This window comes from Aythya fuligula, chromosome 8 (assembly GCF_009819795.1).
Source record: "Aythya fuligula isolate bAytFul2 chromosome 8, bAytFul2.pri, whole genome shotgun sequence".
NCBI classification, from domain to species: domain Eukaryota; kingdom Metazoa; phylum Chordata; class Aves; order Anseriformes; family Anatidae; genus Aythya; species Aythya fuligula.
In genome coordinates this window covers 15,073,114-15,093,072 of record NC_045566.1, presented here as the reverse complement: position 1 = coordinate 15,093,072, position 19,959 = coordinate 15,073,114, and the positions used below count along the sequence as shown (strand labels likewise).

General features: G+C 49.0%; 1 protein-coding gene across 1 annotated transcript; it reads right to left on the bottom strand.

Moving 5' to 3' along the window:
• Window positions 1-3,655: 3,655 nt before the first annotated feature.
• Window positions 3,656-5,955, bottom strand: CCN1 (cellular communication network factor 1). Its single transcript, XM_032192253.1, has 5 exons — window positions 5,896-5,955; window positions 5,582-5,798; window positions 4,896-5,243; window positions 4,556-4,758; window positions 3,656-4,446 (listed from the first exon to the last, which is right to left on the bottom strand). Exons 1-5 carry the CDS (start codon window positions 5,953-5,955, stop codon window positions 4,147-4,149), a joined length of 1,128 nt encoding a protein of 375 aa, XP_032048144.1. The 3' UTR covers window positions 3,656-4,146.
• Between the last annotated feature and the right edge of the window lie 14,004 nt (window positions 5,956-19,959).

Genomic DNA, 19,959 nt, shown 5'->3' with positions numbered 1-19,959 from the left:
CTTGTCACTCCTCTTACTAAAACTCTGGCTGCATTCAGCACGAGGTTGTTAGTGCCTATATCCTAGCCAGATTTCCATCTGCGCAAACCTGTGCGCCCTACCTTTACAAGTCTTCCTTCTGTCCAGTAAACAAAAACCTTACAAAAGCTTGTGTAACATTTTGTCCTGGATGGCTGCTGCATTCCATCTGGTAAGTGGCTGCACTTCAGGACAGATAAAGTTGCTTATGTGAGCGGTGCCTTGGGGTCTTCCAGGATGTTTTCCAATATAAATTGTGTATGTAGACCTTTTTTTGGAGGGGGTGTGGGGAGGTCATAGTGCACTGGATGCCATCTGCTCAGTTTCTTGGTGTTTGGTCTCTACTGGATAACACAGATAGGTGCTCATTGTATGGCTTTGTTGGCTAGATCTGTATTTTCTGGATACCAAGTCTCACTGCAGTTCTGTGTAGTTCAGTTGTTTGTGACCTGAAGTGCATTTACAGGTACCTCCAAAGTGAGCTGTATTTGCTGCTTTCTCTGTGGCCCCTTGACGTTTCTATGTGCTGTTTTCTATGTGGGTGTGTTACATGGAGAAAACAAACGTGAAGGTGAAAACAGGGACATGCCTACATGAAAAACAGGCATGAGGCAGAGTTGGTAAAACCACAGACCCAGCATTGCCTCGTTGGGTGCTGGGTGCTGCACATGCAGAGATCAAACAGGAGACAAGCTGTGCAGGGCTTCCCAGCTGGAGCAGGGAGCTGGGCCTGCTAGCCAGAAGGTGCCCACTGGCGGCCCTGCAGCCCTGCTGGGGCTCCCTGGTAGCTTCTGTATAGCATACAGAGGTTCCTGGGGCACAGCCCTGCTAGAGTTAATTACTGGCTGGGCTGTCCCTGTGTGAGGAAGGTGTTGGTGCTCCCTCCTCATCAGCTTCCCTGCTCACTGATGGCCGTGCGAGCTGCTGCGTCCCACTGCAGGGGGTGGTGCAGTTACAGCAGCCCCTTTTCTGCATGCTCTTACTTTTGTTTTGTTTCTTGTGATGCAGCACTCAAGGAAGCGTAAACTGTGTCTTCACTGTGTTGCCTTCATTGGTAGGGAAGATTTTATGTGCACCCCTGATACCACAGTGGCTGCCTCCACCAGGCACTTGTAAATAACTGCGCCGAGTACAAGAGGCATTTCTTCCAGGCCTAAAGCTGTAGTTTGACAAGTGCTCCTTTTGGCGGCAGCAGCAGCTGCAGCAAACTGCCCCGTGCCACGCTTCCCATCCCCGGGTAACCCCACCGCTGGCAGCCCCTTCGCTGCTTGTTGCAGGGTGCATGACAGACGGAGCACCTCAAACGCAGCGCTGCAGGCACGGGTGGGCAGCAGCAGCCCTGCTGTGCGAGGACTCATGAAGAAGGATGTTGGTATTTTAGTTTTCCACCCAGATATCAAATAGTTATGCTCATGTATCTTACCTGTGAGCCCTCCTGGTTGCACTTAAAGGAACCTGTGTTTTTATCATTGATATTTTCATGCATGGTATCTGGGGTTCTTTTTCTGCTAGAAGAACAGGGACATAAAAATTTCAAAGCAAGCACAAAGGCAATATGCAAGATGTGATGCTGACTCCTTGTACGGTATTGTGGGGGTTAGTAGTTTTGCCATGCAATTGTGAAATGCAGCAAGTGAGAAGAGAACAGCGTGGTTGATGCTCGGTTGGTGTGAAGTCCCAGCTCTGGAAGACTGGCAGTTCTTTCTCGTGAGGTTCGTTTCCCCTCTCTATGACAGAGTAATTTTATTTAGTATATTTTGTTCTTATGTTTGCATGTTCTGCTCCTGCAGTCCTTATGCTCCCTCCGGTACGTTTTCCCAGTGAACAAAGATTACAGACCCACCCCTCTACTTGATGAGATGTGGAAAGCCCAAAGTGCAGGCTCTAAAAGCTAGGACCTGTGTGGAACCACACTTGGGACAGAAGTTGGAAGGGCCGTTTTTGCTTTCAGACTTACTCTGTGGATATGTAGTTATACCTATGTGGAATTTTTAGGAGAGCTGAGTTAGGTTACTCTAAAGTGGGTTCATTCAGGTATAGTTGAAAGTGGAAGTGGCCAAGAACAAGCAGGCAGCTCCTCCGTGTCTGCGAACTGTGTGTTCTTACTCGCCGTGCGGTAACCCGACATGCAGACCCAGTGATTCCTTGTTGCGAGGTTGATGTAATGAAGTGTTCGGTGCTAGATGTAAGTCAAAACCAAACAAAAGCGCTTCACTGTGTTTTACACTTTTACTGTCAACAAATATTGTACAGACAAGTTTAGGTACAGCTATGACTGGTGGCCAGGTGGTAAATTCCAAAACAGCTCAAGTTTTGAATGCCTTCGGGGAGAGAACTTGACTGAGCAGAAGAGAGACAGCTGTAATTTTTAAGGCAAAGCATTAGGTGCCAGAGATGAGCTCCTGAGATATTTGGCCATCTATTCTATTGAAATATTTATGTCTAATCAAATGAAAAGTGAACTCTTAACCACTTGCATGTCAAACCACATGACGATGGATGACAGTGCTACCAGTCTAAAACCCCACAATCGGTCTCTGCCTTTTCTGAGAAGTATTTTTCTCACTAAAGCCTACAGGAAGGCTTCTTGGCAGCGAACAAACTGGTGATGATGAGGAGAAAAAATTATGTTGCAGGTTTCCTTTCAGCCTTATCTGTAGCGCAGCTTTATACTAACCAGTATAGTACAAATGTTTCATGCAGCTTTCTCATTCTTCCTCTAGGTCATTTTTTTAATGTCATTTTCTTAACGCATGCCAGCTAGCCTTCTTAGGGCTCCCTGGGTTTGCTAAATGTCATCCACATCCCTAAAGTGCAGTTACATATTTGAAAAGTGGGAAGGGGCAGCAAGGAAGAGAAAAGATTGGCTGCTTTGCCTTTTACTCTATTGGAAAAGTACTTGAAATTCCTCACATTCTTCTGCTGTTAACAGTATGTTTACTTTTCATCACTGGGTTATTAGGATTAACAAAAGTCATTGCTTCAAGCTCATTTAATTTGAATTTAGTGAAAGCAAACTACCTCCTGCAGACTGTAGGAAACATTCTTCTTCCACAGAACTCTATTAGTTTGCAAAAAGCAGCCACCAAAAAAAATGTGAGACCTAACGACCACATCACTGTGCATATACTGCATTCTAATGAAGTGCCTTATGTTGCAAATTCCAGGACAGTTTGAATAATCTGACACTCTAATTAACATTTCAGTCTCTCCATCAAACATTGGCTTTCATTGCCAGGAACCTTTTTCTGCACATGCTTTCTAGAGCTTTCTAGAGCATGGGGACAGATAGTATACACCACGCCAATATATTATTTACCCCAAGAATTAGACTCAGCTTACTGGAGTTCATGGCTGCATCTGCAGGAGAGCTTGCTTTAGTTTCCAGAGAATCTTGGTTCTTAGGATTCAGGGTATTCATAGAAAGGTCTTTCCTTTGCTGCAGTTAACCCTGCTATAAAGTTAAAGCTGTTGCCTTTTCAAATGCTTTACTGAGAATAGTTAGGTAAATATTTCTTTATTAAATGATTAATTCCATAAATAAATTCTTTTAATTCATTGAATATAAAATTAAAATCATTTACAACTTATTCCAGTATTACAGGGTCTGGAAGGGGTTAAAAAAAAAAAAAAAACAAAAAAGCTACAGTTTGATAAATAAAATACTCAGCTTTAAAACAACTGATTTCTGTTTGCCATTAAACTACAGTTGGTACATAATAGCTGCCACTGTGAGCACCTCACAAGTGCCCACCTCAGGAAGGAATGTAACTTCCAACTTGGTTGGGAAAGGAGGGAGAAGAGAGAGGGAGGGGGAAAAAGCACGGTGTTAAATCAAACAGGATAGTAAGAAGGTTTTCATAACCAGAACAAAACACTTCTCAGATCACTTACAAACAGAAAACAGTATATAACATAAGGTGCTCCAAAAAGAAGCAGTGAAGTTGCTCCAGTACTATGAAGCTTTAAGTATGCTTAGATCTGTCACATTAGTGTCCAGTTGCACAGTGCACTCTTGTAACATCTCAATGTTGCCCTCCAACGGGCAAGGCACCACTTCCATCAAAGGTCCTTTCTCCATGGCTGGTTACTTCAGAACTCTGTTTAGTATCCCACCCCCACCACAGCTTAGTCCCTGAATTTGTGAATGTCATTGACCAGTCTGTAGTAGGGATAAGCTTCGTTCGCATGCGGACAGTTGTAGTTGCATCGGCACGACTGGATCATCATGACGCTCTTGGTGAAGGTTTCTCCATCATCGCAGCGGAACCTGATCTTGACAGTCCTGGTCTGCTGGGGCGTGCAGCACCTGCCATCCACGCAGGAGCCACAGTACTTGGGGCGGTACTTCTTCACACTGGAACATCCTGCGTAAGTGAACTTCACTGGGGATGGGGACTTCTTAGTCTTGGTACACTTCTTTCCCTTCTGTAAAGAGAAGGCAATAATATTATTAGTGGGAGATTCTTGTGCAGCCTTGCCCCTCTACCCAAACCAGTTTGGAAAGAAGAGGAGCACCAGAGGAGTCTGTATTTACCTTTAGGGAGGCATAGCTTGGCTGGCCACATGGCCTCACTTCGCATATCCTGGTCTCTTTGATGAGCTTGCAGTCAGGATTATCATTGGTAACCCTCGTGGAGATGCCAGTTCCACATGTCTTGGAGCACTGGGACCAGGAAGTTGTTTGCACAATGCATTTGGGATTCTCAAAAGCTCGACTTTGTGGCTCGGATCCAAACACTGGAAGAGAAAAAGGAGGGCTCAGACTTAAGTGCATCTTCTCACTGGGCTTCTTTCTTTCCCCTGGGGTCTAAAGACCCACATATCTTTCCTCCCCACCTTAACTGTCACTGTTACCCATGCTGGGTCATACTCACCAGGTAGCATCTTCAGGCCTCCTTTCACAATGGCAATTAGCTCGTTGTTCCTGGTCAGTTCACCTTCAGAAGCATCCAGACCAAACTCTTTGCTGAAGAAACCCTCCAGCTCATCCAGCGCATCTTTGCTCTCGTCACAGACCCACTCTTCGCAGCACTGCCCAGGGACTTTGACCAGCCTGGGGCTGGGGCAGCCCAGGTTAGGAAGGGAGAGTTCTTGCGGGCAGAGCGGGATGCAGCCCACAGCTCCATCTATGCACGTACACTGGTGTTTACAGTTCGGCTGGAAGCTCTCGCCGTTCTGGTAGATTTTGGAGTTGTATTCACAGGGTCTCCCTTCGGACTGTGCTGTAGAGAGCAATGAGAGAGAGAAGAGGGAGTCAGCGGTGGGAGTCGCTCCTTTAAATGCACGCGTTTGCTGCTCTGTGAAATTCAGTTCGCGGTAAAGCTCCCTACAACCCCCCGGAGACGCGGGGCCAGAACAATAACTTAGTCAGGAATCACTTTTCCTTATGTGCTTTTAGCGGAGCCCAGACATACTGAATCGCATTCCAGACTGCTGAAGTCATGTGCCTTTCTGCCAAGCTACCAACAACAAAGCATAACCATACAAGGACTCAAAATTACTAAACTCCGGCGCTCCGGGGAGCACCGCTCGGCCGGGGGAGGCGGCGGCCGGCCCTTACCTCTGCAGATGCCCTTGGTCGCGACGGGGCTGGCGCCGAAGTTGCACTCCAGCCCCTTGGTGTGGTCGCAGGGCTGCGTCCGGCTGCAGTCCTCGTTGAGCTGCTTGGCGCAGACCTTGCAGCAGCCGCAGCCGTCGGGCACCAGCCCCACGCCGGGGGCGCACTGCGGCACGGCGGCCGGGCACTGGCAGACAGCGGGGCAGGGCGAGCCGAGAGCCTGCGGAGCGGAGACAGCGGCGGCCGGTCAGCGCCGGGGCTGCCGAGCCGCGAGCGGACAGCCGCGAGCCGAGCCGAGCCTCCCTCCCCGGACTTACCAGGCGGGCCAGGCACAGGAGGGCGGCCGCCAGAGCGGGGCGGGTACCCGCGGAGCCCATGTCGAGCGGCGGCGGCGTCGGGCACTGAGGGGAGGCTGCCGGCGGCGGGAGGCTGCGAGCGCAGAGCGGGGCCGGCGCGGTCTGAGGCGGCGGCGGGGCGCGGGCCGCCTTATATAGGGCGCGGGGCCGCCGCGTGCGCCGCGCCGCTGACGTCGCGCGTTCCGGGCCGCGGCCGCGGCCAGCGCTCGCGGCATCCCAGGAATGCGCCTGGCGCGCGCCGCGCGGCCGCCCCGCCCCGCCCCGCCCCTCCCGCCCCGCCCCGAGCCCGGCCGCCGGGGGCTCCCCGCGCCCGCGCGGCTCCGGCACCCCCGGCACCCCCACGGCCCCCCCCGGCCCCCCGCCCGCCGCCTCTGCCGGGCCGGGTCGGGCCGGGAGCCCGCTGCTCGGCCGTCCTTTCTCCCGGCCGCCCTGAGCGCTTCCAGCTGGGAGCGGGCACCAGACGTAACGATATCGCCTTATTTGGTAGAGCAGTAGCCCGCATTTTTCGCATTTTTGTGCTCTGTTATCCAGCCACAAAGCATTCTTGACAGCTTCGGAGGTTGTTAAATATAGCCCTCGCTTCTGTTCCCAGGGCAGGAAATTCTTTGGAATTCCTGTTTTTCACGCAATCTGTCCATCATGATTTAGGAGCGCCGTGCCGGAGGAGCCAACTGGCGCAGCGCTGCTGCTCCGCTGAGAGCAGCCCAGCGCCGTGTGCGACCCGGCGGCGGTGCAGCCACCCCATTCCTGGGATGCTTCCTGGCAAATGAGATTACTGTGCCTAACACAACTCGGGGGTGGGCTGGGGGGGATTTTTTTTTTTTCCTTACTTCTTCTTTTTTTTGATTGCCTTCAACGATGGAAGGTGGAGGAGCAGATGCAGAGGAGAGGAGAAACTTTGCAAAAAACCCTCGAGAGCCCAAAAACACAGAAGGGGAGGGGGAGGCAGAGCAGAGGGAGGGGATGCAGAGAGGAGAGGGACCCGGTTAACCTGCCCACATAGCGCTGCCAGGCACTGAGCCTCTGCCTGCTGCTCCCCGCGAGGGGCTCCAGCAGCACCCCAGCACCTCACTGCCGGCAGGGGTACGGCCAGGACGGCTTCACTGCGACGGACGGACGGTGCACATGGCTGGGTAAGTGCTGGGCAAGGGCTGCTCCCGGCGCTCAGCCCACCGAGGGGCTGGGGGCTGGCGTGTGCACACCCGTGCGCTTTGTTTTGCTTTGTATTTTAATACCAGCAGGAATAATAAGGCAGCCTTGTTGGACCTTGCCGGAGCCGCAGAAAAGGGGGCTCATTGTTGTCTTGGGAGCGCTACTCCTGGGCTTGGCTTTGGCCGGAGGAGTGCAGCGGGGGGACTTGGGCTGCCAGGGAGGCGCGGGCGACACAAGAGGGGTCCCACACAGTGGGGCCCCTCTCCTCGGCTGCACCACACCCCCATGGTGGGCTCACACGGACACACACTGAGCTGCAGTGCCTCTCCTGCACACATCCTTTCTGAGCAGGGGGCTGGTGAGGCAGCCCTGGTGTCATCCTCACGCAGAAAACACCCAGCGCGGTGTCCCCTGTGCCCTGGCACCCCACCTGGCCTCCCACTGCCGGCCAGCCTCTCCCCACTGGGGAAGCCTCCACAGAGGTCCGAGCTGCCCCAACACACAGCGGCCAGGCTCGGGCCAGGAGCTGGCTGGCCCAGGCCAGGCCTTTGGAGCCCACCGCTGCCTGGGCAGCAAAAGGGCTGGTGCCCTGTGGTTGCTTTCCCCCACGGTTGAGTCTCGTCATGTTTTTCTCTCCGGTTAGATCCCCGCTGTTATTTCGGGTGGTTTGGTGGTTCATGAAAGGTGGCAGGAGAAAAGCTTTGGGCCGGCTTTGCCCTCAGAGGGTGGCACTGGTTTTCTGTTTCCTTTGTACACCTCCAAACTTGACTGGAAAGGACGATAGATGAAAGGAAATTTGGTCTTTAATTATATGCAGCTATCTCCCGAGAATGCCAATATATACCAATTAGTGCCATTACTGGCGACAGGAATCACTTTATGTGTCCATGATGAATTGGACAGAGACAGCTGGCGAACTCAGGCAGCTGCCAGTAACGGCGGTAGCAACTTTCCAGCCCCACCGATCTGGCCGGGCTCCAGCTGTGACGAGGAGGAGCTGCGTCGTCCTGCTTCCAGCCTCTGAGCTACCCAGTGCTCCAGGCTTCCCTGGTCTGGTAGGTGTGTGTGTACTATGGCACTTTTACAAAGCCTAATGTTGGCTTGTAGGTGGAGTACCTGACCAGCAATTTTTTTTCAAGGTAACATTGTGGTGGAGACGCTGTGATCAGGAGGAACGTTTTTTATGTTCAATGCGTTTTTGTTAGTGACAATTTTGAAAATGTTGAAGCAGAAAGAACTGCCACACCAACATGAGGTTAAATTGGACAGTTTTGCTTTTCAGGGATTTATGCAAACACTTGTTTGTTTAATTACATCTAATTTAAGGACACGCACCGAGCATTTTGCTTTGATCTATGACTTTCACAACATTCAACAAATGCCACAGGAACAGTCAATGAATGGCACCTTTTCTCGTTTGGTTTCATGTCTTACCACACATTCATACAACTTTGATGGGAAAGTGTAACCGAACCTGCATTTGCTCAGAAAAGGTCACTTCGAAAGCTTTGAAGCACCTTTTAACAAACCTGTCCTGAATTTCAAGTAGTTGACAACACTCAAGATCAGCTGCATTTCTCTGGAGCTCAGGTTAGACTGTGAACCTTTCATATGCTTCCACTGCACACATTTCCCTGTCACAAACTGTGACCCTGAGTTTACGTTCCAGGCTGTGCCTATGTCTTGTGGATGGATGTCAGGAAACAGGAAAAAGTTTTTAGCATCTTTCTTTTCTGAGGTTGTATTCAGTATAACATCAAGTTCCAGACCTGAGGGAAGTGTTCCCAGCTTTATGTAATGAAGGGTATTTTACTGTCTCCTGACTCTTTGTGCCATAGGCAATAATAGCTGGTTGTAAGGTAAAGTCTGCTGAGAGCTTGGCTAATGCAAGGCAGGAATTTGAAACAGTTGGCTTATACACCAGGTATTACAGATTTACTGTGTACACACTGTCATCTCCACAGGCCTTTATTTCTCCAGGAAAAGGAATTTCCAGAGAGACAATTCAAGAAAAAATAAATAAATAACTGAATGGTTGATCTTCCTTCCACGTGGTTTTCCACGGCTATGTGCAGGGACTCTGGAGCAGTGTAAGGGGATGTATAGGACAGACATTCCTCTGAGAGCTGCTATGTCCAGTGGCAGTAGGTATCCAGCACTGAACTAGGGAATATCAAAAATTCACAACCATGTGAATTCTGGGGAAGGTTCTTACTAAAACCAGCATACAGCCCTTTTTGTACTGTCTTTTATTTCCTCTTCCCCGTTCTCTTTTTCCTTCGCCCATCCTTTGCTGTGCATTTCTTCCATCTCTCCTTCTCCTTTTCCCTGTTCCAGTCTTTTTCCCTGCGGCCTTTCCTCTTCTAATGTTTACCTACCTTAGGTTGGGCCTCTCCTGCAGCTCCTGCCAGGCCGCTGGTTCCTGCTGCACTAAATCAGTTCTTCCAGTCAATGGCTCCTCTCAGTGACTCACAGGAGGTGCAAATCCAGTGGGGCAAATTAAGCATACCAACACACAGGCAGAGTAGCCAGAAGACTTCAGCAGCTAAAATTCAAGTGGGTTCAGATTTTTTTTTTCTTGCTTTGATTGCTCAGAGTTTATGCTGAATTCTTTGAGCATGGCATTTCCTATTTGTTTTCTTCCTTTTCCCTGCTACCTTCCCTTTAGCTATGCTCATGCCTGCCAGTTTTTGTATAGTATGTGCCTTGCCTGTGTTTTCTAATACTTGTGGGTTTGTGCTTTGCAATATTTGTGCACTGAGGCACTTTGCTTTGTAGGTGCACTGATTTTTCCTCTGGCTGCTCTCAAGATATGGTGAAGGTTCTGCTTCTGTGAAAGTGAAAAGGGAACTTGTGAGTTTCCTGAGCCTGCAAGGAAACCAGAGAGGTAAAATTTGCAGTAGTATTCAGTTGTGCCCATTGCTGTGTCAGCTTGTGAACTGGACCGCATGTAGGTAAAAGGGACATAACATCATAACAGAGGTGAGAAGCATCCCTGCTGATGGTCAGCGTGTTCCTGTTGAACCTCTGACTGGTAGTAGTTACTGAATGGCTTCTCACCCAAAGCTTGGATACAGAGAAGCAAAGCAGTTACAGTCATCTTCTGCATAGTTCCTGCTGTCCATTCAGAGAACTGAAAGCTCTTTGTTGCTGCTGCTCAAGGAGCTCACATTCAGTTTATTTTAGTACTAGCTATTGCTCTACTATGGGGAAGTTCAGTTTTCTCAGTGAGGCAGGTGGATTACTTAGTATGTATTAACCCACTCTCACGTGCATATGCTTCAACATTATGGTACACACAGAAGACAGAATTTGCAATCAGGCCCATCCCTGCATCTGAAGTTTGCAATGAAAAGACTGCTGGGGGCTTTGGCCTAAGCTTAGCACAAAAAGACCATCAGGTGGCCCTGGCTAGCACCTGGCTGTGCATGAATTCCAAGTCATGCCTATCACCTTGTGATGCAGGAATTTGACTTGAAATGTAGGCTGAAATCTCTCTTATGTATCATAGAAAAATTCTTTTCACAGCTGCATTTTGTGAATTTCGTTGAAGGAAGCCTAGGCACCAGGAGCATACACAGGTTCTTTCTCAGCATCAGAACACTTGCAGGCTGCAGCCCGTAATGGTTTTCAGCTGCTGTCTGCCTCAGTCTACATCATAGCTACACCTTGGGGACAGCTGCCTTCTGCATTTATCTGCATGTAGAAGTCTGGCCAGAACACATGCTCCTCAGTGCATTCAGGTTTGTTTTTACATTCCTGCATTTAAAATACCTGGCAAACTCTTCTTTCCCAAAAGGTGTTTTGTTACGTTATAGTTCTTAATCAAAGTTCTGTTTCCTTAAGGTTAGCCTGTATCTAAGCTGGCAGAACCTTCTGCCTTCGTTCTGGTGCTTTCACTCCCTCCCTCCTGCTAATGACCTGAGGAAATGTTTTCTTGTCACTGGGACGTCGACGTTCAAAGGACTTGCCTGGCCTTTGATTTTAAGAACACATTTTTTTTGTAGATTTTCAGTTGTTGTCGTTTGGTCTTGTGAAAAAAAAAAAATAAATAGCATTTCTGTAACTTTGTGCACATATATAAGGGAAGGCCTGATCTTGCAAGATACTGAAGATGCTTTGCCACACAGTGAATTCTGTCAGTTTTCAGGCTAGCTGCTGTAAATGTCACAGGATTAATTGCAGAATAGTGCCGAATCCCCTGAGGTGCCCGTTGGCATTGTCCAGAATCATTACTCATTCTCTGCTACATACACAAGGTTATTAAAACATGGTGAGATCGTAGTTGTGTTTGCTGTGTTACTGTTTATTTCCATTCTGCTCTCTCCGGGCTCTTACCCTTTGCCTACCAGTCTGTTATTGTGAGCACCTTTCAGTGGCAGCTAACCATGTTCTTTTCTTCTCCTGTGTGTGTCTGTCTTGTGACACACAGGAGCTAGCTGAAAGAAGGAAGCCAGCCCAGGGCTGGCCTGCTGGAGATCAGTTGCTTGCACTGCTCTCTGGCTTGTGCCCCTCACTTCTAGTCAGTGATAGTGGAGTGTAAAAAATCAGTGGCAGACAAGTAAGTAGACACGATGTCATCCTTGCAGATAGGGAGGACTTGCAGGCAGCCAACAGATCATGCATGTGCTTTGAGAATGTTTCTGGAGACAGAGTTACGGTCCAAGAATGTGCAAATGACTGCCCATCCCAGTCCTACGTGTCTGTGATTCAGAAGAAGTGCTAAACCATCTCTAGGCTTGAGTAGCATTCAAATCTACGTGTCTTGCTCTATTGAACTGGTTGGGGGGATTTTTTCTTGGGGAGTGAAGAAGAAACTATTTGAATGGAATCTTTTCCTCAATTTGTCTCTGCTGGAGACTGAAGGGAAGCTACTGAAGGGAAGCTGGAGGGAGCTGGCAGGCAAGACTAGGTGGGCAGCCTGGTGAGAGGCTGCTGCATTGCACCGGGTCCTCGCGTGGCTCCCTCCAGCGCCGCGCAGCCCATGGGGAGAGGACATCTCTTTGAGTCAGCCAGGAAGCGTGGCTGCTGCCCACTGTTTTCCCAGGGACTGGTGTCCTCAGGAAGTACGGGGTTAGCAGGGCTATCAGCAGACCGCTGTGGTGTGGAGACTTTTTTACGATTGCATTAACATATCTTTTCCTGTTGTTGTGCAGAAATTATGACTCCTAGTGTCAGTGTTGAGATGAAAGCAGAAACCTTTCCGCGTGGAGCAGGCACTAAAAGCTAGCTGTTATGTTAATCATAAACAAAAAAGTGCTGATTGGCAGCTATTTGATTTCAGAGATGTTTGCTCCTCATTTCTTTTAACTCTTTGCACTCTTCTGCATCGTACTGCACTCAGCTACCTGCATATTGATCACTGTCCTTTCCTGCTGCCTAACCGGGGGTCTGATTCTGAAACTCCCACAGACTCAACTTTTAATGGTACTGTTTGAGAACAATGTGGAGCAGCATGGGTCTGTCAGGTGAGCAATGTGTAATAACAATAATGTTTGTCAGCAGTTGTGAGAGGAGAGCCTCTGCTTGGAAGGAGTGGGCTTTTTCAGGATGTATCCATGCCATTTTTTAACAGTGCCATGTCAAAATAAAAATCAGTGATTAAAAGTGCACCCTCCTTGTGCTGCTAAAAACACTTTTAGATTATACACGCTGAAAACAGTAAATATTTAATGTACACATTTACTTTTCCTGGTTTATGCGGAGCTCCCTGGGTCTGACAGAGAAGCTAGACAGATCTGTTTATAGTGAGCTCCCCGGGCTGGCACAATGCTGCAGTGTTTGGTCTGCGAGCACCACAGGGGGATGTTTAAAAAAATAAAAGCGTTCCATTTACATTGGGGGAAAAAATCCTGAGAATGTTTCTATTAATATTAACTGGTGTAAAACCCCAAATTCTACATTTCAGGCCTTAAATATTTCAAAAATAGAGGACTAGATTGTGGTCAGTGAGGATGTGGGGTAAGAAGCTTTCCCTTGCTCACATGGCCAGTGAAGGAGGCGGTCAGGATGGAGTTCTGGTTGAAGGAGAACAGAGTTATTATTGAGATGCTCCCGATGAATGGCCGGTGTGGGATGAGGAAGAAGAGCTCAGGAGCGAGCCACGCTGTACCAGCCCCCCTCCTGATAGTGGGTGCAGATGGATGCCTGCACAAGCCTGGCCAGAACGCTAAGAAATGCACTCCCAGATTCAGGAGGATTTCTTGAAGACCTGCTTCAGTCTTGACGGAGGTCTTACCTGAGCACTGGCTTCCCATCTCACTTATACTGACATTAAACCTGATTTGTCTGGTCAAAGTTAATGGCATTAATTAGCACGCATTAATTAACTTAAAATTAAAAAACAGCTGACACTGGAGTTTCTGGAAAGCTCCCAAGGATTGGGGGGCTGCATCAGTATCTCTCTCATTTCCTCTGAAGTTATCTCAGATAAGAAGTGAGTTCATTTTGATAGTCTGATTAAACAGCTGGCTGATTTGTAACTCTTGCAAGAGATTAAGGTAACGTTTAAAAAGAGATTCTTGGAGTGTCTGGCTAGTTTCTCAGGGACACGTTCTGTTGAAGAAAAGTAGAGTTAGGGAATGGGAGTCTGCATTGTGGTGGGCTAAGCACTGTGTGATTACATAGAGCCACCTATATATATATAAATATAAATGTAGTAGTCATCTCAGCACATGAATAAAGCTGGGAGATGAGGTGGGATTGTCCTGCTTTCCCACCACCCAAACCTGCAGAGAGGCACGTTTCCCAGCCACGTGTAGCCCCTGTCCTGCTGACAAGAAGGGCCAGGACACAGGGAGCAGCCCAGGCAGGGCAGCAGCCACTTGGTGCCCCAGCACGGGCACCCTGCCTGGTCCGTGAGCTCCTTCTCTGACAAGTGCTAGACAGGGTCTGGTTTTTCATCTTCCTCTGGGCTATGTATCACTGTTTTCTGTCACTAGTATTGTGGAAAGGTCGCACGTCCTTTAAGAGGAGGTGCTGCTGGGCTGGGTGGTGCAGGGACATGGCCCTTCCCTCATGGCAGAAGAAGAGATGTCAGAGAAGCAGCTGAGATGGATCCAGGGAGCAGTTGTCACCATGACCGCAGGCAGCAGCTCAGGTCGACGCAGAAAGCACTGGCAGGGCTCTGCCTGAGGGGCTCCAGCCCTGAAACTGGTGTCTGGGCATTGGCAGTATGGAACTGGCTAAGATGGGGGAATTAAACTGAGGAAGGCCTTGGAAGGAGGGTTGGGTGACTGCCCAGTAAGGGATGAAGGCAGGGAAGAGCCCAAGGTCGACCAGAGCAAACCTAGAGGTTTGCTGGTGTGAGGCTGCTGTGCTTATTTGGACTTCGGGATGGGAGAAATGACAACAAAGGGAGAGCAGGCTGGCCGATGCCCTTTGGAGGGGTGGTGCACAAGCAGGAGGGACTCTTGAATGTGATGGGCTGAAGTAACCATGGTCGAGGAAGGAGCTACTGAGATACTCTTACAATCCAGAGGAGGACAGACACGGGGCAGTAAGGCGAGGTGAAGCATTGTTTGGGTTGGGCTCTGCTCACCTTGGAAGGAGATGTTTGCTGGGCAGACTGGCTATATCCTGCCCCAGAATTGCCCAGCCACAGACCTCATGAAGCTGGGGTACCAAGAGGAGGAAACCTCTGCTAAACACTGGTAGTACAGCCACAGCACTGGGGGCCATTGCCCATCCAGAGGGAGAAGTGGTGGAATAATGCAACTCTTTCTTTGCACACTGAGTTAGAGGCCACATTTTGGTATGGCCTGCTTGCACCTCCTCGTTGTGCCTTAGTTGCGAGCAGGGATCCACGCATAACCAGCAGTCCTAGACCCAGACTGAGATTCATTGATTCCAGAAGCAGCCCTGGCCTGAGGCAGCCTGTGCTGCTGTGGCTACTCCCCTGTGCCCTGTTCCACCGCTTTTATGACCTCCCCTTTGCTGCTGGAGTGGCACACAGGTCTGCAGCAGAACAAAGAAGCCAGCCCAGGTCTCCAGGGGGTGGAAACCCAGCACATTAACCCACTGTGTGACCTGGCAAAGGCTTGTGACTCTGGATTTTATGGCAGGATACCTGTGCCCAAGTATTGCACATTTAGGAGCGAACACAGTTGATGCACAGTCAGCTCCTGAAGGGCAGCTGGCATAATGACAGTAGGCTTAAAAAATGAATGAATTGTCAGCTTCAGTCTGGATGTCACCATCATTTTAATGCTAATGTGCTTTTTCCTCAGCCAGCCTCCTGCCTGAATGTGGAGCACAGAAACATCGCAGTATTTATTGGATTTTAACTAGATTAGTTACAAACCTATAAAGCAAAGAAAGAGACAGTTCATCCAGTATTGGGGAGGGGAGTGTTAAAAATGCCACCTCAGATAAAATATTATGGGAGTTGAGTAACTGTAAATAAGAACCTTGCCTATGAAATAGCTTCTTATGTGAGCTTGGGATGAGGGCCAAGAGAATGTCTAGGGCTTGGGGAAATTTATTAGCCCAGATCAACAGGATTTCTGGGACTTGGGAGATGGGGTGGCAAAGAATTTGCTTGCTGGAGTCTGCACTTCCTCCATTCATGCCTACAGCAGGAGTTTTACTTATAAAACTTTCAAGATGGCTCATTTGCATTTTTTGAATTTTCTTGGTTCTCGTTAGCAGCTGCAGTTCTGGCCTGGGACCTGGGAGAGCTGGGTTCAAGCTCTGGGTTTCACAGCCTGCCAGTGTGGTCCTGGGCAAGGCAAGCATCCCTCTCTGCTTGAATGCCCCATCTGTACAGAGGAGACATTCTGTGCCCTGATTCACAGGGATGGTGTGGGGGTGTGCTGAAGACCGGAAGGCATTCAGATGCCTGAAGTAGGGCTGAGAGGACTGTGGATGCTTACTCACGGATGGCAGGAGCGTGTCCGGAGCAGCCACAGCACATGGGGTAATGACCTCTGTGGGAGGAATGGCATTTTGGGGACGACGGGTCTTCCCTTTCATCCCAGTCATTTCGTCTAATTGGTCGCAGCAGGGATTCTCCCTGCTCAGAGACTGCTCTGTTTTATACCCTCTGCTAGTGCAAGCCACCTGTCTGACAGTGTTGTTGGTGTCCAGATGATATTAGTGTCATCATGGCTATTTGTTTGCTTAAATAAAGGGTATGTGCACATCCAGGGGACCCACCACCTCTTGTCTCCCCTTTTCATCTCCCTTATTCCCACTGTCATCCTTCTGGTGTCCCAGCCTGGCTTCCTTATTCCTTACTTGCGTTCAGCTTTCTGTCTGGGTTCTTCTAGGTCCTGTCTCCCCTTCTGCATTCACTTGGGTATTTCTGTCTCGACCTCTTTTCTCACTCTCACGGTTTGTCCCTGTTTTATTTTTCTTGTCTTGTTTTCTGGAATTTGTCCTTAGCCTCTCCTATGTATTTCCCTTTTCCTCTCTCGTGTTCCAAGAGATTTTTAGTAAACAATATCTGTATCCTATTCTGACTCACTCTCCACTGATAGTGGAAAGATTTGATCACGCAAGCAATGCAAAGATCTTCCATTTGGGTGTGCGGGGCAGGTCAGGATGACCTCGCTTCTGCTGTCAAGTGAAGAGCCATAGGGTCTAATTCCTCAGTCCATGCTTAGTTGCCAGTTTATCTCACAGACAGCTAAGACTGTTCAGTCGTTCTTAGGGCACCCACCAGCAGACACACATCTATTCCTTGGCCATGCAGCCTGTGTGCTTTAGGGGTGTGCTGCATTGTGCCGTATGTCATCACGCTCCCGTGTGATCGCCGCGAGTAGCACATCAGTGGCTGTTGGTAATGTACTTAGCCAAAGTGTGGGAAAAGTCTCAGACTTGAACTTAGCTTTGTATTTCTATGCCATATGAAACTCCTTGAATGTTTATCCTTCCCTTCACGTGGCTGCTGCATTGACATATGTGAAACCTATTCTGTCCCCTTTTTAATATGCTGCTTACAGTATAAATGCAAAAGCAGACAGTGCTTCCAAAGAGAAATGAATGTAGTTGTGGTTGTTGTTATAAATAGTGCAAAGGATTTAGAAGCTATTTAATCTTTCAGGCAAGAATCACAAGTGTGCTGTGTAATATGATCTTAAAGCTCTCATATTTAGCATTGAAGTCTTCTTAGTTGAGATGGGCCAAGTTCACTCATTAGTTTGGCTTCAGTGCAGGATGAGGATGCTCTTCTCTTCATGGGAATGAGGCTTAACCTCCAAAAATGCGGTATGCTAGATGATGTGCCCAACCTGTACATGCATATAGTGCAGTTATTCAGGGAAGTCAGGAATTTGCAAGCGCAACTAACCCTTTTGCATGAAGAACTGTGGTATTTCAACACATGAATTTTTGAGGTTGGTTCCTAAAATCAGTACTGCATTTTTCCTCCGCTGGAATGAAATACAAATATTTATTTATTGACAGAGCTGGAGCTGATCGTTTTCCCTGTCCAGGTCTGAGTTGTCTGTTCCATCAGATGAAAACAAGTAGTATTCTGACTTCTTCTGAAAATGCGTTTCTTCATAACTGGCTTAAAAACAATTAGTGCCTGCTCTTTGCCAGCCCTGGTAAAGTGCTATATGTGTGTATGTGTATATGTATATCAAAAGGGGCTGAACGCCCAGAAATTCTCTTGGCAGCCCTGCTGTCTGGTTAGAAAAGGAAGTGAGCTACAAAATTTGAACATTCAGTTCTGAGACTTGAAAGCTTTCTGGATTTTATTACTGACTCAACAGGGTTTTCATTATGCATGTGGCCAAGAGGAGAGGTTTACGCAAGAGGAACATATTGTAGTTGAATATGTTTGTAATTTTACACATTGTTAAATAATTGAGATAACTAGATGTCTCCTAAATGAACAAAATAAATGAAGTGTTAGCAGCACTGTCACTGTGGCACAGACAAGGAAATACAAAAGAATGGCTTGCCCCCCATCTGAAAGCTGATTTCCAGTGCAGAGGGGTCCTGATGCAGATGCTGACTGACATTTTGCAGTAGATGTGAATGGGAGCCAACTTTCTCTGAGCATATCTGGAAGTGTCTTGCTGACTTTCAGTCTCTTCTACTCCAGCAACTTTCATCTACAGCTTGATTTTTTTTGTTTGTGATTTTTTTTTTTTCCTGCTTTTTAGTAACAGTGCTATTTAAACAGCAGTTTGAGGCTAAGCTTTTTTTCTGCTCTCATTTTCATGTTACTTTTAGGAAGGAAAATATTTCAAGAAGCAGATTATCATGCAAGGAGAGAAGGTGTTGGGTGCAAGGACCAAGCTGTAAATGCAGATGGAGGCTCTGGCCTGATGTCCTTCTGGTTGCCTCCTTCAGCAGGGAATGTGCTCCGTCAGGTCGCACCCCGTGTCATGCAGCTCCGCCACAAACCAGCACCAGTGCTTGAAGTCACAGCAAAGTAAATCGTGTCCCACAAACAACATGCCCCTAGCTAATTTTGTGCTTGTTCATGTGGAGGGTATTTATTCCTCATTGTCTTAAAAGGGTATTTATATTTAAACCTCTGTGGTCACTGATGCCGCACAGTCTCTTTGGCCTGCTGGTTCCCCCTATGGTTTTTTAATCTATTGGATCGATTTCAACCCACCATAAACACAAGGGATTTGTTTCAGGGAGATGAAATCACAGGCAGAGTCCAGGAAGGTAAGCAGCCAGGGGGCTGAGGGAGGCCCTGCGGGAGAGGTGCTGAGCACCCCCACTGCAGAAAGTGCCTGCTTGGAGCTCCTGTGCGCCTGGGACACTGGAAAGCCCAACCGCACAACATGGGTCTGTAGGAATTAAGGTTTCATGAGTCCCACTGCTGACAGAAGTTGTTAGCTGCTCTACCAGGGCTTCCAAGCATTTGCTTTTGGTCAAAGGGACAGTAGGCAGATGTCTGCCCTGAGCCACCCCGAGCTTCCACCTCCCGAGGGCCTGGATGGGTCATGGGGCTGTGCCATCCCGCTGAGCCCAGTCTGCCCCTCGGGTGCCACCCTGGCTCCCATGCTGCGACATCCAGCTGGATCTTTTGTGCGTTTGCTGGAGATCTTACTGACCAGGAGAAATGTGGCATTATAACAGGGCTGTGCTGGTTTGTTTTCATGTCTCCTCCACAGAGGGAACAAGCCAGAGAGGATGTTTTAAACGTAGCGCCTGGTCAGGGCAGTGTGGGGAGCGCTAGAAGCCAGGGATGGTCTGGCAGCAAAATAATTTCCCCTTTTAAAACCACTGAATAGCCCTTGTTTCTCCACGCTGCAGTGGGCTAGCCGGGCCATGCAGCCTGGGCTCAGAGACGTGGCCTGGTCCTGGCAGCGCTGGGCCCATGCTTACCACAGCCGCCTGTCGGCGTTGGAGGAGGCAGTACAGTGAAACACCCCCCTTTTTAATAAAGTAAAAAATAAAATTAAAAAGATAGCCTGTCGGGAACATTACTAGGGAAAAATTGTGTGAGTGCTCGAGCAGCTGCTGTTCAATGGGCAGTAAGGCTCGAAGTGCTGCCGGTACGAACAGACACACTGCATGAGGGTTTCATGGCGCCAGCCGTGCTGCCAGGCCTTGCTGCACAGCCTGCATCGCACTGCACCCTGCCCGGCCCCCGCTAGCTCAGCAGCACCCAGACACGCATTTGTCCGAATATGGGATATGTCTCCAAAGCTGTGCTCGAGTGAGATCACCTAGCGAGGAGCCAAGCTCCTCTGGCCCGCAGGTCAGTGGGTGGGAGTCTCCTGGCATTCCTCCACAGCTGTGTTTCTGCTGTGGGGAGCTGCCACCTGCACCTGTGGTGCAGCAGGTTCCTGGGGATGGGGCATTTTGCGAAGCAGGCACTGGGTGCAAGCAAGGCAGCGGGCGGGTGTCCAAGCAAGGATGACTCGAAGGAATCCACAGAGCTGGGAGGAACTGGGACAA